General features: G+C 41.9%; 1 protein-coding gene across 1 annotated transcript; it reads right to left on the reverse strand.

Moving 5' to 3' along the window:
• Window positions 1-13,326: 13,326 nt before the first annotated feature.
• On the reverse strand, window positions 13,327-18,054 carry LOC130200580 (amphoterin-induced protein 2-like). Its single transcript, XM_056424975.1, has 2 exons — window positions 17,943-18,054; window positions 13,327-17,112 (listed from the first exon to the last, which is right to left on the reverse strand). The coding sequence occupies exon 2, from the start codon at window positions 17,027-17,029 to the stop codon at window positions 15,536-15,538; it is 1,494 nt and encodes a 497-aa protein (XP_056280950.1). The 5' UTR covers window positions 17,030-17,112; window positions 17,943-18,054; the 3' UTR covers window positions 13,327-15,535.
• Window positions 18,055-19,696: the final 1,642 nt, after the last annotated feature.

The following is a 19,696-nucleotide window of genomic DNA, read 5'->3' on the forward strand; positions in this document are numbered from 1 at the left end:
TTACTCAAGTGCAAACTCCATTTTAATTATTTAAAGCAGGGGACATGGGAGGCAAACTGTGTTTTGTTTCCTATGAGGGCAACTCCTCTCCTCTAAGAGGATTATCCCTGATCCACGCTCGGGGGTTACATAAGGCTGTCAGGGGGATAATAGCTGACATTTCCTAATATCCTGCATTTTGGCAGCTCAGCTGAGGTGTGCTAGAGAACAGTTAGTGCGCAGTGTAAATAAAAGAAAAGAGGGGATGTGTGGACTCACTTTGTCACCACTGGAAACTGATAGTCGTGTACAATATTTTGTATTTCAGACAGACGGTCCAGATAGTAGAACACATTAAATACAATACATACAAAAGCACAATTAAAATACATAGACCTCGCACTACCTTAGAAAAATGTACCATGGTCTCCACAGCTGGGACTGGTAGTGTGTACTAGTGTGTACTACCAGTCCCAGAGTCATTAACTCGGCAGATACATTTATACATAATATTTCTTTAAACACATTGGAAAGTATTAACTCCTGCAGCCACAAACATTTTACCTGCACTACTCCATCTCGGTCTCTTCAGTAATATTCTCATGGCATCATTATAAGCTACTTGGAGTCTCTGTAAGCTTGTAATTAGAGTGTGTGTTTGGAGAGGTGTACAATATGCTTGAAACGGAGACATCTTCACTCCATCTGTACACATACTAAACTTGCGTGAGAGAATGTTTGCTTGTGCATATATCCTACGACATTGCCTGTAGATATCTTCATCATCGGTCATCTGTTCTGTAATAAAAATGTCCAATATATTTTACCTTATTACAGGCACAGAGGTAATTTTCAAACAATTTGAAGTCAGTGAATTTTACACGTTTGTCCTCTTTGGTTCTACAGATCAAGATAGTACTCTAACACCTACAAAGCCTTAAATTGGTAACGCAACATCATAACTTAAGGAGCTTGTAGTACCATATTGCCCAACTAAATGAGTCCTAAAAAGTAGGATGGAATCCAGAGCCTTCAGTTATCAAGCTCCTCTTCTACACTGTCACCACATTTCACAGAGTAGACTTAATACTTTGCTTATAGTTAGGGCTGAATCAGGTTCACCTGGTCCAGCCCCTAGATATGTTGCTATAGGCTTATAGGCTGCTGGGGGACGTTTAGGATACACTGAGCACCTATCTTCTTTTCTCTCTCTCCTTTACGTCTCTTCATTGCACATTACTAACTCTACTTCTTCCCTGGAGTCTTTGTGTCTTCTCGCCTCATAGGGTCCATTGGACCCGGCTTTGTCTGAAGCTGCATGGTCCGGCTCCTGGGTCCTGATTCCTTCCCCCTGCCTCCTGCATCCAGTCCCTGGCCCGGACCTGGCTTCCTTCCTAATGCCTGCCTCCGTGGTCCTGCTTCCTGAATGTGATGTAACTGTAACGCTGTTCATCTGGACACTTGACATATAGACAGTGCTTCTGTCCATCTGGGGCGAAAGATCCTCCTCTGTTGCTCTCTCGAAGGTTTCTTCCCTTTTTTCCTTGTGAAAGGGTTTTTCGTCAGTCTTATACAATGTCATTTTAACCGGTCTCAAATAAAACCTGAGATTTATGATTGACAGAGTATAATGTGAAAGGTGCTGGGTGTAGTGACCATCCCCTGAGAATGATGTATTTTTCGCTCATTATTTTGACTTTACAGCCCACAACGTCATTGTTGTGGTTCACTCTCATTTGTCTCATTACCGGCTGTTTTAAGATGATCAATTCATTGCCCAGCACCAAGTGGCTGTCTGAAAATGCTGCATAGCGACTAGCTAAAGAAGATAGCAGAGCCTTTAACAGGTAAAGGTCCAGGTGATTCCTTCAGGAGGTGGTGGAGACCAAAAGAGAGCTAAAAAAAGAAAGTGAATGTCCGCCTTACATTTGCCTGGTGGACAAAAACACAACTTTAAATGAATGCTAAAGTTGCTCTGTGTCTGTAGGGTGTCTAGATATGCATCAATTGTACAATATGAACAGGAGTCAAATAGGTGTACAAAGCTTGTTGTGCTACCTTCAAGTGGCAAAGAAAAATTCAATTATGTAGCTTAAAAACATGACCCCAGATAAATGAATGAAATAATGAAGTCTTCAGTATGATCAGATACCACGACATTGACATTGTGTTTTTCCGCTGTGCTAGCTGTTGACTGTTCAATTGCATTGAGAACATAATCAAAACGCAAGCTGCCAGCGTACACAGGTAAACCACAGCTTGAAATGAGTGGGACTGACTGAGGCTATGTCCACACTACTTTCCATTTTAAAATGCATATATTTTGCTAAGTTCACACCGGCGTTTTAGAGTATCGAAAATGTCACGAATGGTGTGACGCAGGGCTCATGCACAGAGGAACAAGACAGGACTCCAGGTAAATAACACAAAAGCTAAAGACACTAATTAGGACAGGTACAAGACACGACTAACGACAGGCACAAGGAGACTAAGGGAGACAACAATCCGACAGGCGACTAGGGAAAGACAGGCACAATGTATAGGGGGGAAACAGGTGCAGGGCATGAAACAATAAAGAACAGGGCAGACAATCACAGGGACAGGAAGTGCAGGGGAGCCGAGGATACAAGAGACATGGACTTTAAAATAAGACAGGAAACAAGACACAAAAAACTCTGGATCATGACAGAAAACGAATAACTTAACGAAACGCTTCAATGGACGGATATGTTTGATAACTTCTAATGTGGACGGGCTTAAACGGAGAAGTTTGGAAACGATGACTCGGACACCTACATTCGCTTTATTTATGCACTGTGAACTGGACTAAGAGCCCTTTAGAACAGTCACCACTTTGTTTTGCAATAGCAGGAGTTATTACTCTCAGCAACGGACAAAACATACCCAACTCTGTCCCGTCTTGAGCCTGCTGACCTCAAATCCACCAACGTCTGATCACAACATCCATCAAACACAAACATTTGGGATTCAGAGCTTGGGAATGTGCCATTGATGGACGAATTAAATGAAGTTTTCTCCAAACTGTTTAGATGTCTGTAGCAGAGTAAACATTCACAGAGTGACTGGCTTAATCAGCATTGTGCTGCCATTGGAATCTCTGTTGTTGGCCAATTGTTTATTACTTTGGGCACATACTGGACTTGCACAAAGGAAATACATTTGCATAAAGTACTGTGTTTGACTGATTTGCTTTAGATAATGCATTCAAGTGAAATTATGAAGTATAATCATTGAAAATCTTCAGTGGTCCAGTTGGGTAAAAATCAAATACGGTAATTCCCTCTCTCATTGCCGAAATATTTCGGTTTTCGGGTAATGGTTCCTTTAGCAAATCTCTCTTCACATGGGATATTTGCATTCTTCAGAGGCTTAATTGGAACAGACAGAATACTGTCAGCCCTCCCCCCCACCCCCCTGCCCCGCCCCCACACCCCCGTAACCTATGACGTACAGATGAGTGCCAGAAGAATGTGTCCTCTAAATATCAAGGCTCCCAGCCTCCAGCTGCCTGGTATCCACGTTTTCCCTAACGAGTGCTGCTTGTAAGCTGCCTGGCCGATTGTTAGCACTCACGGACACAAGAGAAACAAGCCCTGATGTCACATCCTGGATCATCGTCGCACGTGCCAGGAAAACTAGGGAAAGACATGGAAATAAAAACTCCTGCTGTTTCCTGGCTTCGGTTGCCATGGCGACGCAGCTGACAAGTCCATCCCTATTTACCTCCCTCTTTCCTCTTTTTCCTCCTTCTCCCTTTGATTCTCTCACTCTGACAGTCTATTTCTTTTTTTTCCTCGTGAGGGTTCTCTATCCTTCATTTCTATTCTTTCACACACATTCAGTTAGGACTGCCATACACACACACACACACACACACACACACATTCAACACATACTGATCATACTGACTTTTTGAAAAACTTTAAAGTTGCACTGAAATCTTATTTTTGCCAATAAATCAAAATGTATCCTTGCTGTTTGGCTTTAGGACCAGTGTTGTTCCATCATTTAATTGCCGGCTGTCTGGATTGCCAGGGGGTGGTTCACTTTCACATTGTGATCTGTAGCTTTGCCTTCTGTCTTTATCTTGTTAACCTCTTTTGACTGCTGAATCCGTTCGACATCCTGGATCTATATAGTGGCAATGTGGGCTCCATGCCAGCTTGATGGAGTGGCAGTAGCTCACAACAAAAGGGAGGAGCTTAGCAAGAGGTTAATTCTCTGTAGGCTCACTTTGAGCAACCCCTTTAGCCAACATGAGATCAATTGCTAATGTAAAGATATTTATTTTATCCACTTTAACATTCCCATAATATACCTAAATCTACAATTACATTTATTATTTTTTCATAATCTTTGATCCAGATCCTAACCTTAAACTGTCCTTGATCCTAACCCAACACTAAACGACTCACTTTGCAAAGGAAGAGTGGGAAGGTCCATAAACTAAGTACTTCATCTCATTTACTCGACCCTTGTGAGGTAATCACTTTTATAATACAGACACACACACACAAACATGCATTCTACAGACGATGCCATAGCCCTGACCACGCACACCGCCCTCACCCACCTGGACAAAGGGAATACATATGTGAGAATGCTGTTCATTGACTACAGTTCAGCATTCAATACCATCATCCCCTCCAGACTCGTCTCGAAGCTCGTGGACCTGGGACTAAGCACCTCCCTATGCAAATGGGACTTCGACTTCCTGACGGGGAGGCCACAGGTGGTGAGAATCGGTGACCGCACCTCATCTACAATAATCACCAACACAGGCACCCCCCAGGGCTGTGTGCTCAGCCCCCTCCTGTTCTCCTTGTTCACACATGACTGTGTAGCTACGCACAGCTCCAACCTCATTGTCAAGTTTGCTGATGACACAACCATTGTGGGCCTCATCACTGGCAATGATGAGTCAGCCTACAGAGAGGAGGTTGCTACCCTGACTACATGGTGTCAGGATAATAGCCTCTCTCAACATCAGCAAGACAAAGGAGATGATTGTGGACTTTAGGAGACGGCAGGTGGAGGAGCATGCACCCCTGCATATCAACGGTTCTGCAGTGGAAATGGTCAGCTGCTTCAGGTTCCTCGGGGTCAACATCAGCAACGACCTCACCTGGTCTGCTCACACAGACAAGGTGGTCAAAGCGCCCGGAAGCGCCTCTTCTTCCTGAGGAGACTGAAGAAGTTTGGCATGGATTCAGTCATCCTCACCAATTTCTACAGATGCACAATAGAAAGCATCCTGACTGGGTGCATCACAGTGTGGTATGGGAGCTGCACAGCCAAGGACCGCAAGGCCCTACGCAGTATGGTCAGGACTGCGGAGTTCATCATCGGTAGGGAGCTCCCAGCCCTGCAGGACACATACCACACGATGCCTCAGGAAGACTGGCAGGATCCTAAAGGACTGCCATCATCCAGCCTTCAGTCTGTTCACCCCGCTGCCTTCTGGAAGGCGGTACCGTAGTATCCGGTCTCGCACACAGAGACTGGAGAACAGTTTCTTCCCGAGAGCCATCAGGCTGCTAAATGGACACTGACACACGATCGACACTTTTGCACTCGACACTTTACACTCGTCACTTTACATACACTGTCACTTTCAGCCTTGTACTTACACTTACACTTTCTATTGCACTACCTGCTTTCACTACCTGCTACTCCCATTTGTCTGTAGTTTAGTTATTATGTGTATTATATGTATACAGGACTGTCTCAGAAAATTAGAATATTGTGATAAAGTTCTTTATTTTCTGTAATGCAATTAAAAAAACAAAAATGTCATGCATTCTGGATTCATTACAAATCAACTGAAATATTGCAAGCCTTTTATTCTTTTAATATAGCTGATTATGGCTTACAGCTTAAGAAAACTCTAAAATCCTATCTCATAAAATTTTAATATTTCCTCAGACCAAGTAAAAAAAAAGATTTATAACAGGCGAGTTAATTAGACAATTCAAGTGATTTGTTTAATACCCTACTAGTATACTTTTTCATGATATTCTAATATTTAGAGATAGGATATTTGAGTTTTCTTAAGCTGTAAGCCATAATCAGCAATAAATCAGAATAAAAGGCTTGCAATATTTCAGTTGATTTGTAATGAATCCAGAATGCATGACATTTTTGTTTTTTTAATTGCATTACAGAAAATAAAGAACTTCATCACAATATTCTAATTTTCTGAGACAGTCCTGTATATGTTAGTATTATGTTCAGAGTTCTTGTACAGTGTGTATGTCATGTTATATTATGTTAGGCTATGATAGTTGTTGTGTGGTGCCTTGTCCTAAGAATTTCAGTGCCCAGTCTGACCCTGTGTCATTCTGTGTATCTGACAATAAAAGACTTGACTTGACTTGACTTGACAGCAGTGGAACGATAATACGACCTAATAAGATTTTGAAGATAAGGGTATAGCAGCTCACATCCTGCCCAGACTTCTTTCACGCTGAGATATTTGATCAGGCAATTTTTAAGGGCAAATCTGTCAGCGCCTGCTTTGGAGAAAGAGGAAATTATTTTGAAGATTAAACACTCCTTTCACCTTCTTTCCTCTGGAATCTGGGTCAGCGTCAGCAGCCAAATCTTTGGCCGGCACATTTCTTTCATTTGTTCCTCAAAGGGGAAGAATTTATATGCTGTGATTTTCTGCTAAAGGGCAATATGGCTTTCTTACATCCATAAGAATACATATTACAGTGTGCACAGCAGTAAACACTGACTGTAGCATCAACGACAGAGTAGGATAAATAGGTTTAAAAAACAAAGATTATTAAATAGAAGTTAAATGCCAGTTGTATACAATTTGTGGTAAAACTATAGTCATTTTGATGTCACTGATACAGAAATGTGTCTTCTCCTGGTCATGAAGTCTGTGCCACAGTGCCTACATTTACCAGTATCATTGCACATTAGCTTCTCAAATTAACAACACAAAAGTGAGCAACCTTAGCATTCACATCATCTTTCTAGCCAGCTGGTGAATGTAAGTCCAATTATATTCTTTTAGCTCTGTTTTTGGTCTCTACAAACCCATGAGAGAACTATCTGCCTATTTAGCTGGAATGTTTGCATGTTTTTTCACTGATACAAAAACAATAAAGTTGCTGGCCAGAAAAGCCAAAACAATAAAGTGAAAAATTGTCTTCTCAACTTCCAAAGAATTAAACATTTTCCAAACACCCGGTCAGAGATAAGAACAGTGAGAACAAGTGGTCAGCATAAATACACATTTGGCATTTTCCTTTCACTGCTGAAGTCTTTAACAATAGACTGTGTATGTTTTTGCTCGGCTGTGGTTGTACATAATGTCCCTTGCTAAACATTGCCATGTAATCTCGAACAATCATCTTACACTGCGTACTACCTTGTAGGGTGAGGGGAGGTAACTCCAATGGAAGCTCGAGGAGAAATTGAGCAATTTTAATTTGCAAGCTTCCCGTGCCTGAAATTCTGCACTTCAATACGTCACCTTCATTTGACATGGCAGTCATTAGACCCCACCCACCCAGTACATGACCCTCTCCTTTTGGCGCTTGGAAGAAATATCCTATTGTCACATTACCTTGACTATTGAAGAGCACACACAGCCCAGAACCCGGCTAAATTGAATTTAATTCAGTTTATTTTGTATAGCCCAATATCAGAAATTACGAATTTGCATTAGAGGGCTTTTACAATCTGTACACATACATCCCTGTCCAAGGACCTCACATCGGATCAGGAACAACTCCCAAGAAATAGAAGAAAAAAAATTCACAGGGAAAAAGCAGGAGAATCCCTCCAGGATGTACAGAAGCAATAGATGTAATGTGTACAGAATGAATTTCTTCCTTAAGAAGAGATCCCCGAGTATGCAATTAAGCATCAGCTTTAAGAATTGATTCCCACACCTTCTTTTTCGAAAGAAGCCCCTTTGAACAATGTCGTTTATGGCATGGAGTCATTAGAACATCATGGTCCTGTTTTCTGTCCATGCACTTAAGCTGCTCGAACATTTGCTCCTTCAAGTGAGAGCGATTTCCCAGGTAATATGGTGTGTAACCCGTGAATCTCAATCAATTCTCGAACACTTTCTGGAACACACGGCTTCAAACCTGCAGATTTTATTGAGATTTGAGCTCATGATCATTGCCACATAGTCCCAACTCCTTTCTTTTGTGGCTTTGGAAGGATAACTCTACAGATACAGATTTGTCGGGCTCTAATCTACAGTACATTAACATTTCTTCCTATCTGATTGTGGGCTGAACGCTCCAAAAAGCTCACATCACTCAGCACTGAATCACATTCCCTACTCAGTCTGCCTCCTCCACTCTCGCTCAAGTGCCCCTGAAACTGTTAGGTGGTGAAACTCCCATTCTCTCCTAAGCTCTGCCACAGCGATGGTCTCGAGCACTCTCAGTCTACGACTGCAAAATGTTGTTCAACTCAAAGTTCACCTACAGTTTGGCCGTTTGCATTTCATAAATATGTCAGGCTGCATATATTAATATATAAAACTCATAATGCAGGTACATTACAATGTTATGGACAAGGCTGCTCTGTTATTTCCATGCTTAAAACCCTTGGATGTGTATGTCATTGGAACCATTGGTCAAACTTTTAAAAATGTTTTTTATTGTACAGCCAAAAAAACTCCCCAATCATTTATGGACCTGAGTTGAGTGTATTTCTCATTGGTGCTTCAAATGTAAATGTCTTGCTGTGTCTAGCGACATCTCCAAGCAACAATGCTAATGGATAACTGGAATGTGGCTCACAGTTAATAGTCTATGTACCTGATATGACTAACTCTGTTATTGTTTTACCTGCTTCCTTGTACGCTGGGATATTGGTACAACATCTTTATTTTCTGAACCAGAGGAAGTAAATAAAAACGTTCAATGCAACATTTTAGAGGACTAAAATGGAATATATGACATTTACTTAAATTGCCGGATGTCTATTTATTTATGAGAAAAGGAAGTCCATCTTGAATGCACAATAAACCCCTGCAGAAAGTAATAAACTCTCCCACTCTAATCCTCAAACATGTTTATCCCTTATTGACACTGCCATCGTCGAGCAGAAGCTTCTCACTGGTTTTACACAACTCATACGAGGTGCGCTCGATATATTTCATACTGCAGGTAATGGGATTTCGGTCTGTTTTATCCCCGTTTCCTTTATAATATAAGGCACACTGTTTGAAAGTACATCAAACATTGTACCTCTCATAAATCTGCTGTTTTCAATTATTTATATGCTACATTTTTTATTGAGTCAATAACAATTTCTTCACTGTGAACAGTTGTTTCAGTGGTTGTTAAAAATGCAACAAAGGCAAATACAAATGAATGTTTCATGGATGTTGTTTTATGCATGTACGGTGAACAAGATGTGGTACTGGCACATGCTTCAGAGGTCTATACTCTGACAGCACTGTCATGTGTTGTGAGTCAACAAAGTCTCCATTGTATGTTTTGTTATGCATGTTGAGAAAATATTTGCCTAGATCTGACATCAGTATGACAGTATGTGCTGCAATTTCATATTTAATGCAATCATTTCAAAGGAGAATGAAAGGTAAGTAACCTTTGCTTCATCACCAGTAGGGGACATCATCACCTGTACTTTATACTGTACTAATAAACAACTTTTTCTTTTCACATTACAGAGCTTTGGATCCAACTGTCAGAACACGGAGGATGGACCGTACAGTTTAGAGGCCAGATTCATGTTAATTAAACCATTTTTGTAAATGGCCCCATTGTCTGCCATGTGTTTGTATTAATGTTCCTATTTCAGCTACAACCCACACATCAATTACTCTCCTCCGGCATTTGAATGATGGATAGTGAGGAAATGACTCAATTCCGATTGGGCACTGTGACGACCCTCCCCCGCTGCAGCTGGGTACCTGGCCTGAAAGGGCTTCCTGGTGGGAGGAGCTACCGGAGAGGATAAAAGGAAGCACCAAGGGGAGGCTCTCTCTCTCGCTCCTGCACACATGACGCTTTTTACAATAAATAGTTTGTTATAAAGATCGATGTGTGGCCTCCCTTTTTGTTACCAGCCGTGAGCCTGGTGGTAACAGGCACAGAGAAGATTAAACGCCTCTGTGGCTTCGCACTGTATTTGTGTTCATTTTCTTGCAGGTTTTAGGAGAGTTTCATAACTATTACAACAAATATTATTATATAAACTAAAGCGTTATAAACTGCTTTAACTACACCTAGTGTCCACAAGTGCTACAACCACTAATACCAGCACTACTACAGTGCTGATTCTAAAACGACAACAATGATGACGTGATATTTTGAATTTCACCATGTGAAGAAACATTTAGTTTGGAGTTTTTTTTAACCCGTTGAGCTCTGCAATCAAAATAGTCCGCAATTGCCTTCATTGGCATTTTTGTGACGTAAAAAAATTAATTTCTTTAATTATCTTTAATTCAATTCAATTCAATTCAGTTTATTTGTATAGCCCAATTTCACAAATTACAAATTTGTCTCGGAGTGCTTTACAATCTGTACACATAGACATCCCTGCCCCAAAACCTCACATCGGACCAGGAAAAATTCCCAAATAACCCTTCAGGGGGAAAAAAAAGGGAAGAAACCTGCAGGAGAGCAACAGAGGAGGATCCCTCTCCAGGATGGACAGATGCAATAGATGTAATGTGTACAGAAGGACAGATTTAGAGTTAAAATACATTCAATGAATATGACAGAGTGTATGAATAGTTCATAGTAGGCATATTCCACGATGGAGACCTCCACGATCCATCAGGCAGATGGCGGTGGGGAGGAGGAGTGGGCGGAGTCTCAACAGTGGGCGGAGTCTCAACATGACAGTGGCGTAGTCAGGAGCAGGAACTCCACGACCCAGACCTCGATGATCCATCAGGCAGATAGGATCTATGCCGTCTCATAGGGTCCGATGACCCCATGAGACGTGAAGTCAAAAGGACTCCGGGGAGAAAGCAGAGTTAGTAACGTGTGATTGAGAGATGAAAATTCATCCTTAAGGAGAGAAAAGAGGAGATAGGTGCTCAGTGCATCCTAAAACGTCCCCCGGCAGCTATAAGCCTATAGCAGCATATCAGGGGGCTGGACCAGGGCAAACCTGATTCAGCCCTAACTATAAGCTCTGTCAAAGAGGAAAGTCTTAAGTCTACTCTTAAACGAGGTGACTGTGTCTGCTCCCGGACTGAAATTGGAAGCTGGTTCCATAAAAGAGGAGCTTGATAACTAAAGGCTCTGGCTCCCATTCTACTTTTTAAGACTCTAGGAACTACAAGTAGTCCCGCATTTAGTGATCGTAGCTCTCTAGTGGGGCAATATGGTACTACAAGCTCCTTAAGATATGATGGTGCATCACCAATCAAGGCTTTGTACGTTAAGAGAAGAATTTTAAAAGTGATTCTTGATTTTACTGGGAGCCAGTGCAGAGCAGCTAGTGCAGGAGTGATGTGATCTCTTTTCTTAGTTTTAGTGAGAACACGAGCTGCAGCATTCTGGATCAACTGGAGGGACCTAAGAGATTTATTAGAGCAGCCTGATAATAAGGAGTTGCAGTAATCCAGTCTCGAAGTAACGAACGCGTGAACCAATTTTTCTGCATCTTTTTGAGACAAGATGTGCCTGATTTTTGAAATATTACGGAGATGAAAGAATGCAGTCCTTGAGATTTGCTTTACGTGGGAGTTAAAGGACAAGTCCCGATCAAATGCTTGATACCCCTAACATCTATACAACATCATCTAAAATGTTATGTCAGGCTAAAAAACTGCAATAATTGGTCGAAGTATTGAAATTGTGTCATACATTTAAAAAAGAAATAACAGACATCAAATTTAAATTAATTAAAATACACAACTCTTTTTTTCTCAACTACATAATATAGAACACAACTGACATTATTTGAATGATGATCATTTTTGTTTATGACGTGCTAGTTTTTATGAGCAGAGTGCAAAGGCATTGCCGTCGTCACAAGCTACAGGTTAGGATGTGTTTTAACATATACATAAACTGTACATACATATAAATATCGATGCGGATCAAGCTTCAGAAACACTCAATCCCACAGTTTCCATTATGCAACTCAAAATCCTGTCTCATATTTGTCTTGCTCTGAACCCGTTGGAACATATATTTGAAGATTTTAGATTTCACCCCGATTCATATGTAGTACGGCCCCAAATGTACTCTAAAATATTAAAGAGGGTACTCCAATAATTTCATTTGTATTTTCATCAAGTTGGTAACCGACAAAGATCGATTTTTAAAAAGAACAGTGCAATTCAAAACAGCGGTATTTAATAGTATAGGTCAAGATCAAACACTGCATCCTCAATTTCCATAATACCACTCAACAGCATTTTTTTTAACAATATACTCTCTCAGAAGTACTTGTCGGATGGTCACATGGATTTAAACCTCCTTCCCTCACTACTTTCAATTTTTGTACCCGTTCACAATATTTCTGTCTCTTTTCACATGAAAAACTGAGCGCACCTTATGACTGTCAGCTTTTTACTCCTAAACGTGTTGTATTTAAGCTCACCATAAGATCTTTAATGATATCCTATATATAATTGGATTGTCCCAATGTTGGGCCATTTCTGCTCCAAATGTTGTTACATCATTGCAGTCACTGTCGTCATCAAAATCTTATTATTCAGGCAAGCTGCTGCCTGGAATGTGGAAATCGGTAGCTCGTTCTGTCGCTTAGACTGACAACACCTGCAACACTCGAAATGTCACTGGCTTGACCTGTGAAAAGCACCTTGTCAGGAGGGAGGCGAGTGGAGCTTAAATTAGTCTCAGTGGCGTCCATCTACACCTGAATTCTCTGCTCAACACCTGCCATTGGCCACGGCCTTTGAAATCATGATGCTGTCAGGTTCCTCTTGTTCTCACGGCCATTGCAACGCTCTGAAATAAGTGTTTGTTCACATCAAATGTCCTTACACACTGATGAGTTCTGACCAACAAGTGCACAAGAAGAACGCCTAAAAAGTATATTTTGCTTATTTTTCCCCTCATGCTAGCCATCACAAAGGCTTGTAAGAGGATTTTTGAAAATGTGATTTTTTAAAAAATTTCTACTCAAAGGTTATTTTTCATCCTCTGATGTAACACTACTTTTCATTTTTAACCCAAACGGCCTCTTTTAAATTTAGCTCGGAGTAATACCAAAAAAGATTGGACTAGATCCCAAGAGAGGAGCCAAACATGATGAAACTTGATACTACACATGTCAAATGTGAGTGTAGCTGTGACATTCACTTGTAGGGAGAAAAGAACACACTCATCCTCCAAATTGAAACATTTTATTTCATAAGTGCAAATACCATCATTGTTATAGTCATAACAAAGCTTTACTTCAGCTGCTCCACTTAAAATTCATCCTGCTTTTAGTAGAACAGAAAACATATACGAAGGTACTATTCAGACAGCGCTAACATGAACAAGGCCATGGAGACTTTACCGAGACTCTCAACACCTTGGAAATTATTCCACACACATAGAATCAGAGGGGGGACTGAATGTAGGTCATGTGGGCTTGGGGCTGGAAACCCTCGTTCAGACTTCTGTGACACTAATCTGGGCTGACTCTGGCCTCGTCGCCGAGCTCAGACTCCCGTCTTGTCTGAACTGATAAGGATCTATTCCTCTGTGAATCTGCTTGTTTAGTGAAGCCTTGGTGGAACAAGGTGGAGGGTGACAAAGGAAGTCCACATTTGAAAGGATGAACAAAGATCAAGTTGACAAGTGTCCAGCCTGCACGCACAAGTGTCAGTTGAAAACAGCTCCAGGTGGGATAGTCTAGACCACAAATCGGACACCCATTTGGAGAACTTTGGACTGAATAGTCAGAAGGTGCTACTTTTTTTAAATAATGCTCAAATTAGGATAGCTAAACAGTAGCTGCTGCCAGCGGAATAGCCCACACCTTTTAATATTTGTTATTATGGTCATATGCACAATATCATTGCAGGCTTATTATTAGGATAATTTTCATTTGCCACAAGCCCGATTAAAATATGGTGAATGGATGTGGCCTCACAGCACTAGAAAACGGCATCAAGAAAATGCAACACGTGGCCCTGTTTCCCACGACACATAGCGTCAACGGGTTTTGTAAGGACCATTTACTTCATTAAAAGGAAGTTTCAAAGCTCTACAAACCGGTCTCGTCACATATCTTTGCAAGATCAGTGGCCCTCAGGGTCTGAAACCAACACATCGAGGCTCCTATAGAGTCTGTTTTAACTCTTAAGTTATGTTATCAGCCTCAGTATTAGCAGATGAGGGTAGGTTTGATGGGTCAAACAAACATGGTACTTTAACTTAACTGCTGTTCGGCTTCAATGTAAAACCAAGTCAACGTTGACTTATTTTAGCCAAATAGTTCGGTAACTTTTCTACATTATTGACGTTAGTTATATAACAAACCAACTTATTTTACTTATAAACAAACATAGCCACATTTATTTCAATCCAAACTACATTATTTTACTAAACATAACAAAATACTTTTGTTGTGTAAGTAAACCTGAAAGCTAAGTAGACCTACATTGCTAGTTATATTTTGAAACTAACAAGTCAGAGTTTGATGCATGGGGTCTATGGCCTAACGTCGGTATTTGTCTGGAGTGAGAATCGCCTGATAATGTGAACCTGTATTGTACAATATTCACTTTAGCGCTCTTTTGGTCTCCACCAGCTCTTCAGAGAAATATCTCTTTTGCTACTAAATGCTCTGCCATTTGGTGCTGAGCAGATAGTATACAGTGGGTTTATTAGAGCTCAACTGACTGCACACCACCCAGAAGATAAGTAGCATTCATTTGTAATAGTTTGTCTCCCCATAAAAACCTTTTAAGAGAAGACACATATTCCACCACATTTGAGTTTGTCAAATGCATTTTTTGTTCGACTAAACACAAAGTTGACATTTTGAAACAACACAACAGTCTACTCTGTCCCACATTATAGTGTTTCTTTGCTTTTGATAAAGGAACATTCACAAGGATGTATTTGATTTATATTATTTGAAGAGGGTGGGTAGCAGATACAACGTGACTTGTAAAACATCAAAGTGCAGGTCATTTCACACAAATTACTGACATGTTTTTAAATGATCCTCAGTTATAAGACAGGTAGTTAAAAAATAACAAGTAGTCACTGTGATGGTAGTACTGACAAGGAATGTACTGTAGAATAACCATCAATACCCAACTCAAAACACCACCAATTTACCCGGTAACAGTGACATTTCCATATGAGCTCTTATTGTAAAAAACAGAACACTCACAATAAAGACATAATTGAAATTCTGCCTGCTGCAGACCAAACATTAAAACCCCTAAGTGCATAACTACTGCACGAGAATCACAGTACACTAGTTCACATTAAATGGATTTTCTCGTCGTTTCCTAAAACAAGACAGTGAAAACAAAACACTTGTTCAGACAATCAGACTGAAAGAATAGAGTAATGTGCAAACGGTCATTTTCTTGCTACGCTATTTGAGCGGTCTCCGTTAGAGACTGTCCAACTGTCCTACTTCCATTTTTGAGAATTCCCTCGGTGGTTACGTGACCCAAATTCATTGCTGGTGCCTTTGGACCACCAATATCGCAGTCCTCGGCCTGAGGCTCTAAAAAAGCCACCCTCTTTCCGTTTGACCGCCGGTGTCCTGACTCTACCTCTCTGGGGTCTGAGCAGAGGATGAAGGCTCGTCCGCCGCATCCTCTCGATCCCCCACCCCGGTTTCCCTGGCATCGGCAGGGGGTGAGGTAGAGGTAGAGCAGCACTAGAATGATGCTGACCACACAGGAGGCCAGGGTGGTGAACGCTGTGTTGAAATGCTCTGCACCGCTGCCGCGTGCTAAGCCGCTGGCGGAGGATGTGCTTAGGTTTCCGACCACTACATTGACCTCCAGAGACTCAAAGGGGTCATAGTGGCGCCCGCGGGCTGCCACACACGCATAGATGCCAGAATCCTCCATCAGGGCACCCCGGATTTCTAGTGTGCCATTGGGGGAAACTATTAGGTGAGCACTCGGGTCATTTGTGGATGAATTCACCACAGCCCCTGGGGTAACCCAGAACACTGCCTCCTGGCTGTGAGAGGCCAACCCTGGACATGGCACTCGTAGGTCTTTTTCAGGCTCCACTTGGTAAGTCTGTGCCTCAAGGGGCTTATCTGACACTGCCTCCTGGCTACATTCAGATACCGGTCCTGAACCGTCTCTACAAGGGTATTCACCTCTGAAATCCACCAGTGGGCGATACTGTTTCCACATCCAGTACTCCAGCAATGCGAGTAAAGCGCAGTCACAGACCAAAGGGTTTTCATGCAAATAAATACCACCATGCCGGGTGAGAGACAGCAGGCGCTGAACAGGCACCTCGGAAAGCCTGTTGTACGACAGATCAAGAAAGGTCAGATTACGAGGCCCTCCAGGTTCCCAATAAAGCCCCAGGGGAAATGCTGTCAATCTGTTCCCGGAGAGGTAGAGCCTCTTCAGGCTGTATACATCGCTGAAGGCCCCTGGGTTGATGTGGACGATGTGGTTGCCAAACAGCAGCAGCTCTTTCAGTTCCTCCAACCCGGCGAAGATGGACGTGTTCAGCGCCGTTAATCGGTTGGAAGAGAGGTCCAGGAGCAGGAGGTGTGGGGTCACAGTGAAGGCATCCTCCTCGATCCGGCTGATGGAGTTGCGGCTGAGAATCAGCGTAGCAAGCCGGTCTAACGGCCGGGAAATCCAGTCCATGGGTAGGACAGTGAGGGCATTGTGGCTCAGGTCCAACCGTGTAGCATAGCCCGGGAGATCAGAGGGCAGCGTGGACAGATTGCTACCGCTGCAGGAAATTATATCACTGGCACAAAGGCAGCAGGGTGGGCAAGTAGCCACAGAGGGAGGGACGCCAAGACACAGGGAGAGCAGCAAGGCTGCAGCGGCAGTGTTCCATCGACTGCCTAAAGGCTGCGAGTAAATGGGACGCATCCTGGTGTTCCCTCAGGATGCGGTCTCAGGTTACCGTCTCACTGGGTGTAAACATGTCCAGTTTACAAGCCTCTGATCGTGAACTGAGGACAGACACAGAGAGAGGGAAAGGGGAAATGATTTTCCTTATTCTCTTAACTAGTTTTAGGAATAATCGACACGCCCTGCTGGCACTAAACAAAATCAAATCCAGATGAGCGACACAGAGTGAAAGATATTATCATGAGCAAAAACAAATAGCAAGATAAACAGTAAGACTATGATATGTAATGGTAAAGGTAAAAAAATTAAAATGTAAGCCACATTAAATACAATCATCTGCACACAATAACTGTCAGTAACTGTTGGAATTTTTTTTAATTTTGCACATATATGTTAGTATAATCCATACTCCTCTATATTTCCCTTCAATACAAGCTGATTACTTCTTGCTTTGGTCATGATACCGTACCGAATGTTTTCTATCCATCAATCAACTGTGTTGGTGTCTGAAGCTGAAATTATATGTGTTGCTGTATTCAATGTGACATGACACAGAGAATATTACACAACTATATTTTTGATTTCCAAACTCAAACAGTTTAGCCTGGCAAACTGTCATAATAATGTCTTTTTTTAAATGCTGCAAAACGCCCTGTAGATTAAACAAACAAAAAGTTTAGAGCAGCAGCATTTAGCCAGACAACATAAATCTGCAACTTTTAAAATAATGGATCATCATTTACATTTGTTATTATAACCAATCAGGATGCCATTATTATTATTATTATTATGTTGTTGCAGCATCTTCAATGTGAGGATTTAGGAAAAAGGTCATGAAAATCAATTGTGATTATTTGTAGCCCAAATGATAGAATCCCCACACAACATGTGGCTCAGAAGGGGACAACCAGGATAAACCCGGCCGACTCACCTTCTGCACCCGCGCCGCCGCCCATCCAGATCACCGTGTCGCCCGCCTTCATATATCCGCACGCGCTCTCCTGTACGCGACACGGAACCGCGTCCCGTACGCGAATCCCAAACCCCCAACAGGCAACTTCGCTCCCTCCGCAAACGATCCGCCCGAGTGTGAAGAAGGACGCGGAGAAAGCGGCTGAACTGCTCACCTGCAGGTCGGCTTGCATGCTGCCGCGGGAGGGGTCCGCCCCGAGAGGACACACGCACGAACACACACACACGAACACGAACACGCACACGAACACACATACACACTAGAAAGCAGTACACTAGTGCGAGAGAAAGAGGAGGGGAAGAAGGTGCAGCATCAGCACTAATAACTCCAGCCTCGAAACTGTGTCAATATGGCTGTTTTTTCAGTTAAAAAAATAATACAAAAATGTAAAAGCTGAATTATGAAACGAGATGGCATTGGGTCATAAAATGGTGTTCGTGGCAGCTGAATCTGCAAATAAAAAATGTCAGATCAATGTCCGTTTCATCTTGAATGCCTATAATATAAATGTATATGGAGAGAGAGAGAGAGAGAGAAAAAAAATTTGCTTGCAAAATTAACCAGATATAGCAAATCACAGCTGCATAAAATAATGTTTTTATATCAACAAAATCCTCTAATTACGAGTTTGCCTCAGAGGGCTATAAAATCTGTAAAATAGATGTCATGTGTACAGAATGAACAAAATAACAGTGTTACAGCACATTTAATGGATATGACAGAAATTATTCTTAATGAGTGTATTGCATTATGAAAAAAAACTACCAAAAATAACAGCTACACAAAGTCCAGGTCTTTTATTGTGTGCTTTCACAACTACTCGCTTAGGGACAAAATGTAAAGCTGCCAAAAAGAGAGCGGCTTTCAATGACATTAAGCAAGAACTGTATAGAAAAGGGGTCCGCTTTGGACTGCTACACCCGGCCCGCCTGCGTGTCACCTTTGAAGGAGAAACCGTCTATTTCGACACCCCGGAAGCAGCAAGAGCCTTCTACGACCGACGGATAGCCGGCTAACAAAGTCAAGTTCACGGTCATATGGACAGGTAGATGGGGTGGTTATATGTACATGGCTCTCGTCCTGATATGCAGACTATTTTATTTTTCAGTTTCTCAACGGTGGTTATTTTTATCCCCGCTACTATTATTGATAAGGTGAGAGCCAATCTTCTCTTTTGGTTTCTAAAATACACACCACCCCATGTAGTACAAGCTTAAGGTGTGTGATGTCACAAAGTTGGTCTTGCACAGTTAATGTGTTGGGAGAATCTCCCAGTTAGTAGAAATTAAGGAAGGCCTTATCGGAAGTACCAAGTTAAGGGAGTACTGCGGCTAGCCCCTGTTAGGGAGTACAGCATATGAACATATGTTCAAGATGTTGTAGTTTTTAGTGTATTATATGGTTCAACATTGTACAGCAAACGCACTGTCCCCATGTCAAAACTAACCTTTGACCTTAAGCACAAAGTAGACCCGCGTCAAATGTAATCATGACAGGTTTACGTAACCCCACCGATAAGACTTTTTCTTTCCACTCACATACCTGCCAGTCCTACACTCAAATAGAGAATTTATTTTCTTGATAAAACCCTCCTTGATGAGTTTATTATGAACTACCAAAAATACGGCATATCCCCTTCTCTTCTGTGGGAGACTCTTAAAGTCGTCTTGAGGGCGGAAATCATAGCCTTCTCATCGTTGCAAAATAAATTG

The sequence above is a fragment of the Pseudoliparis swirei genome, chromosome 10 (genome assembly GCF_029220125.1).
Source record: "Pseudoliparis swirei isolate HS2019 ecotype Mariana Trench chromosome 10, NWPU_hadal_v1, whole genome shotgun sequence".
NCBI classification, from domain to species: Eukaryota; Metazoa; Chordata; class Actinopteri; order Perciformes; family Liparidae; genus Pseudoliparis; species Pseudoliparis swirei.

What these genes read in the sequence shown, in the direction of transcription:
- LOC130200580 (XM_056424975.1), bottom strand. Translation starts at nt 17,029, where the DNA reads ATGCGTCCCATTTACTCGCAGCCTTTAGGCAGTCGATGGAACACTGCC.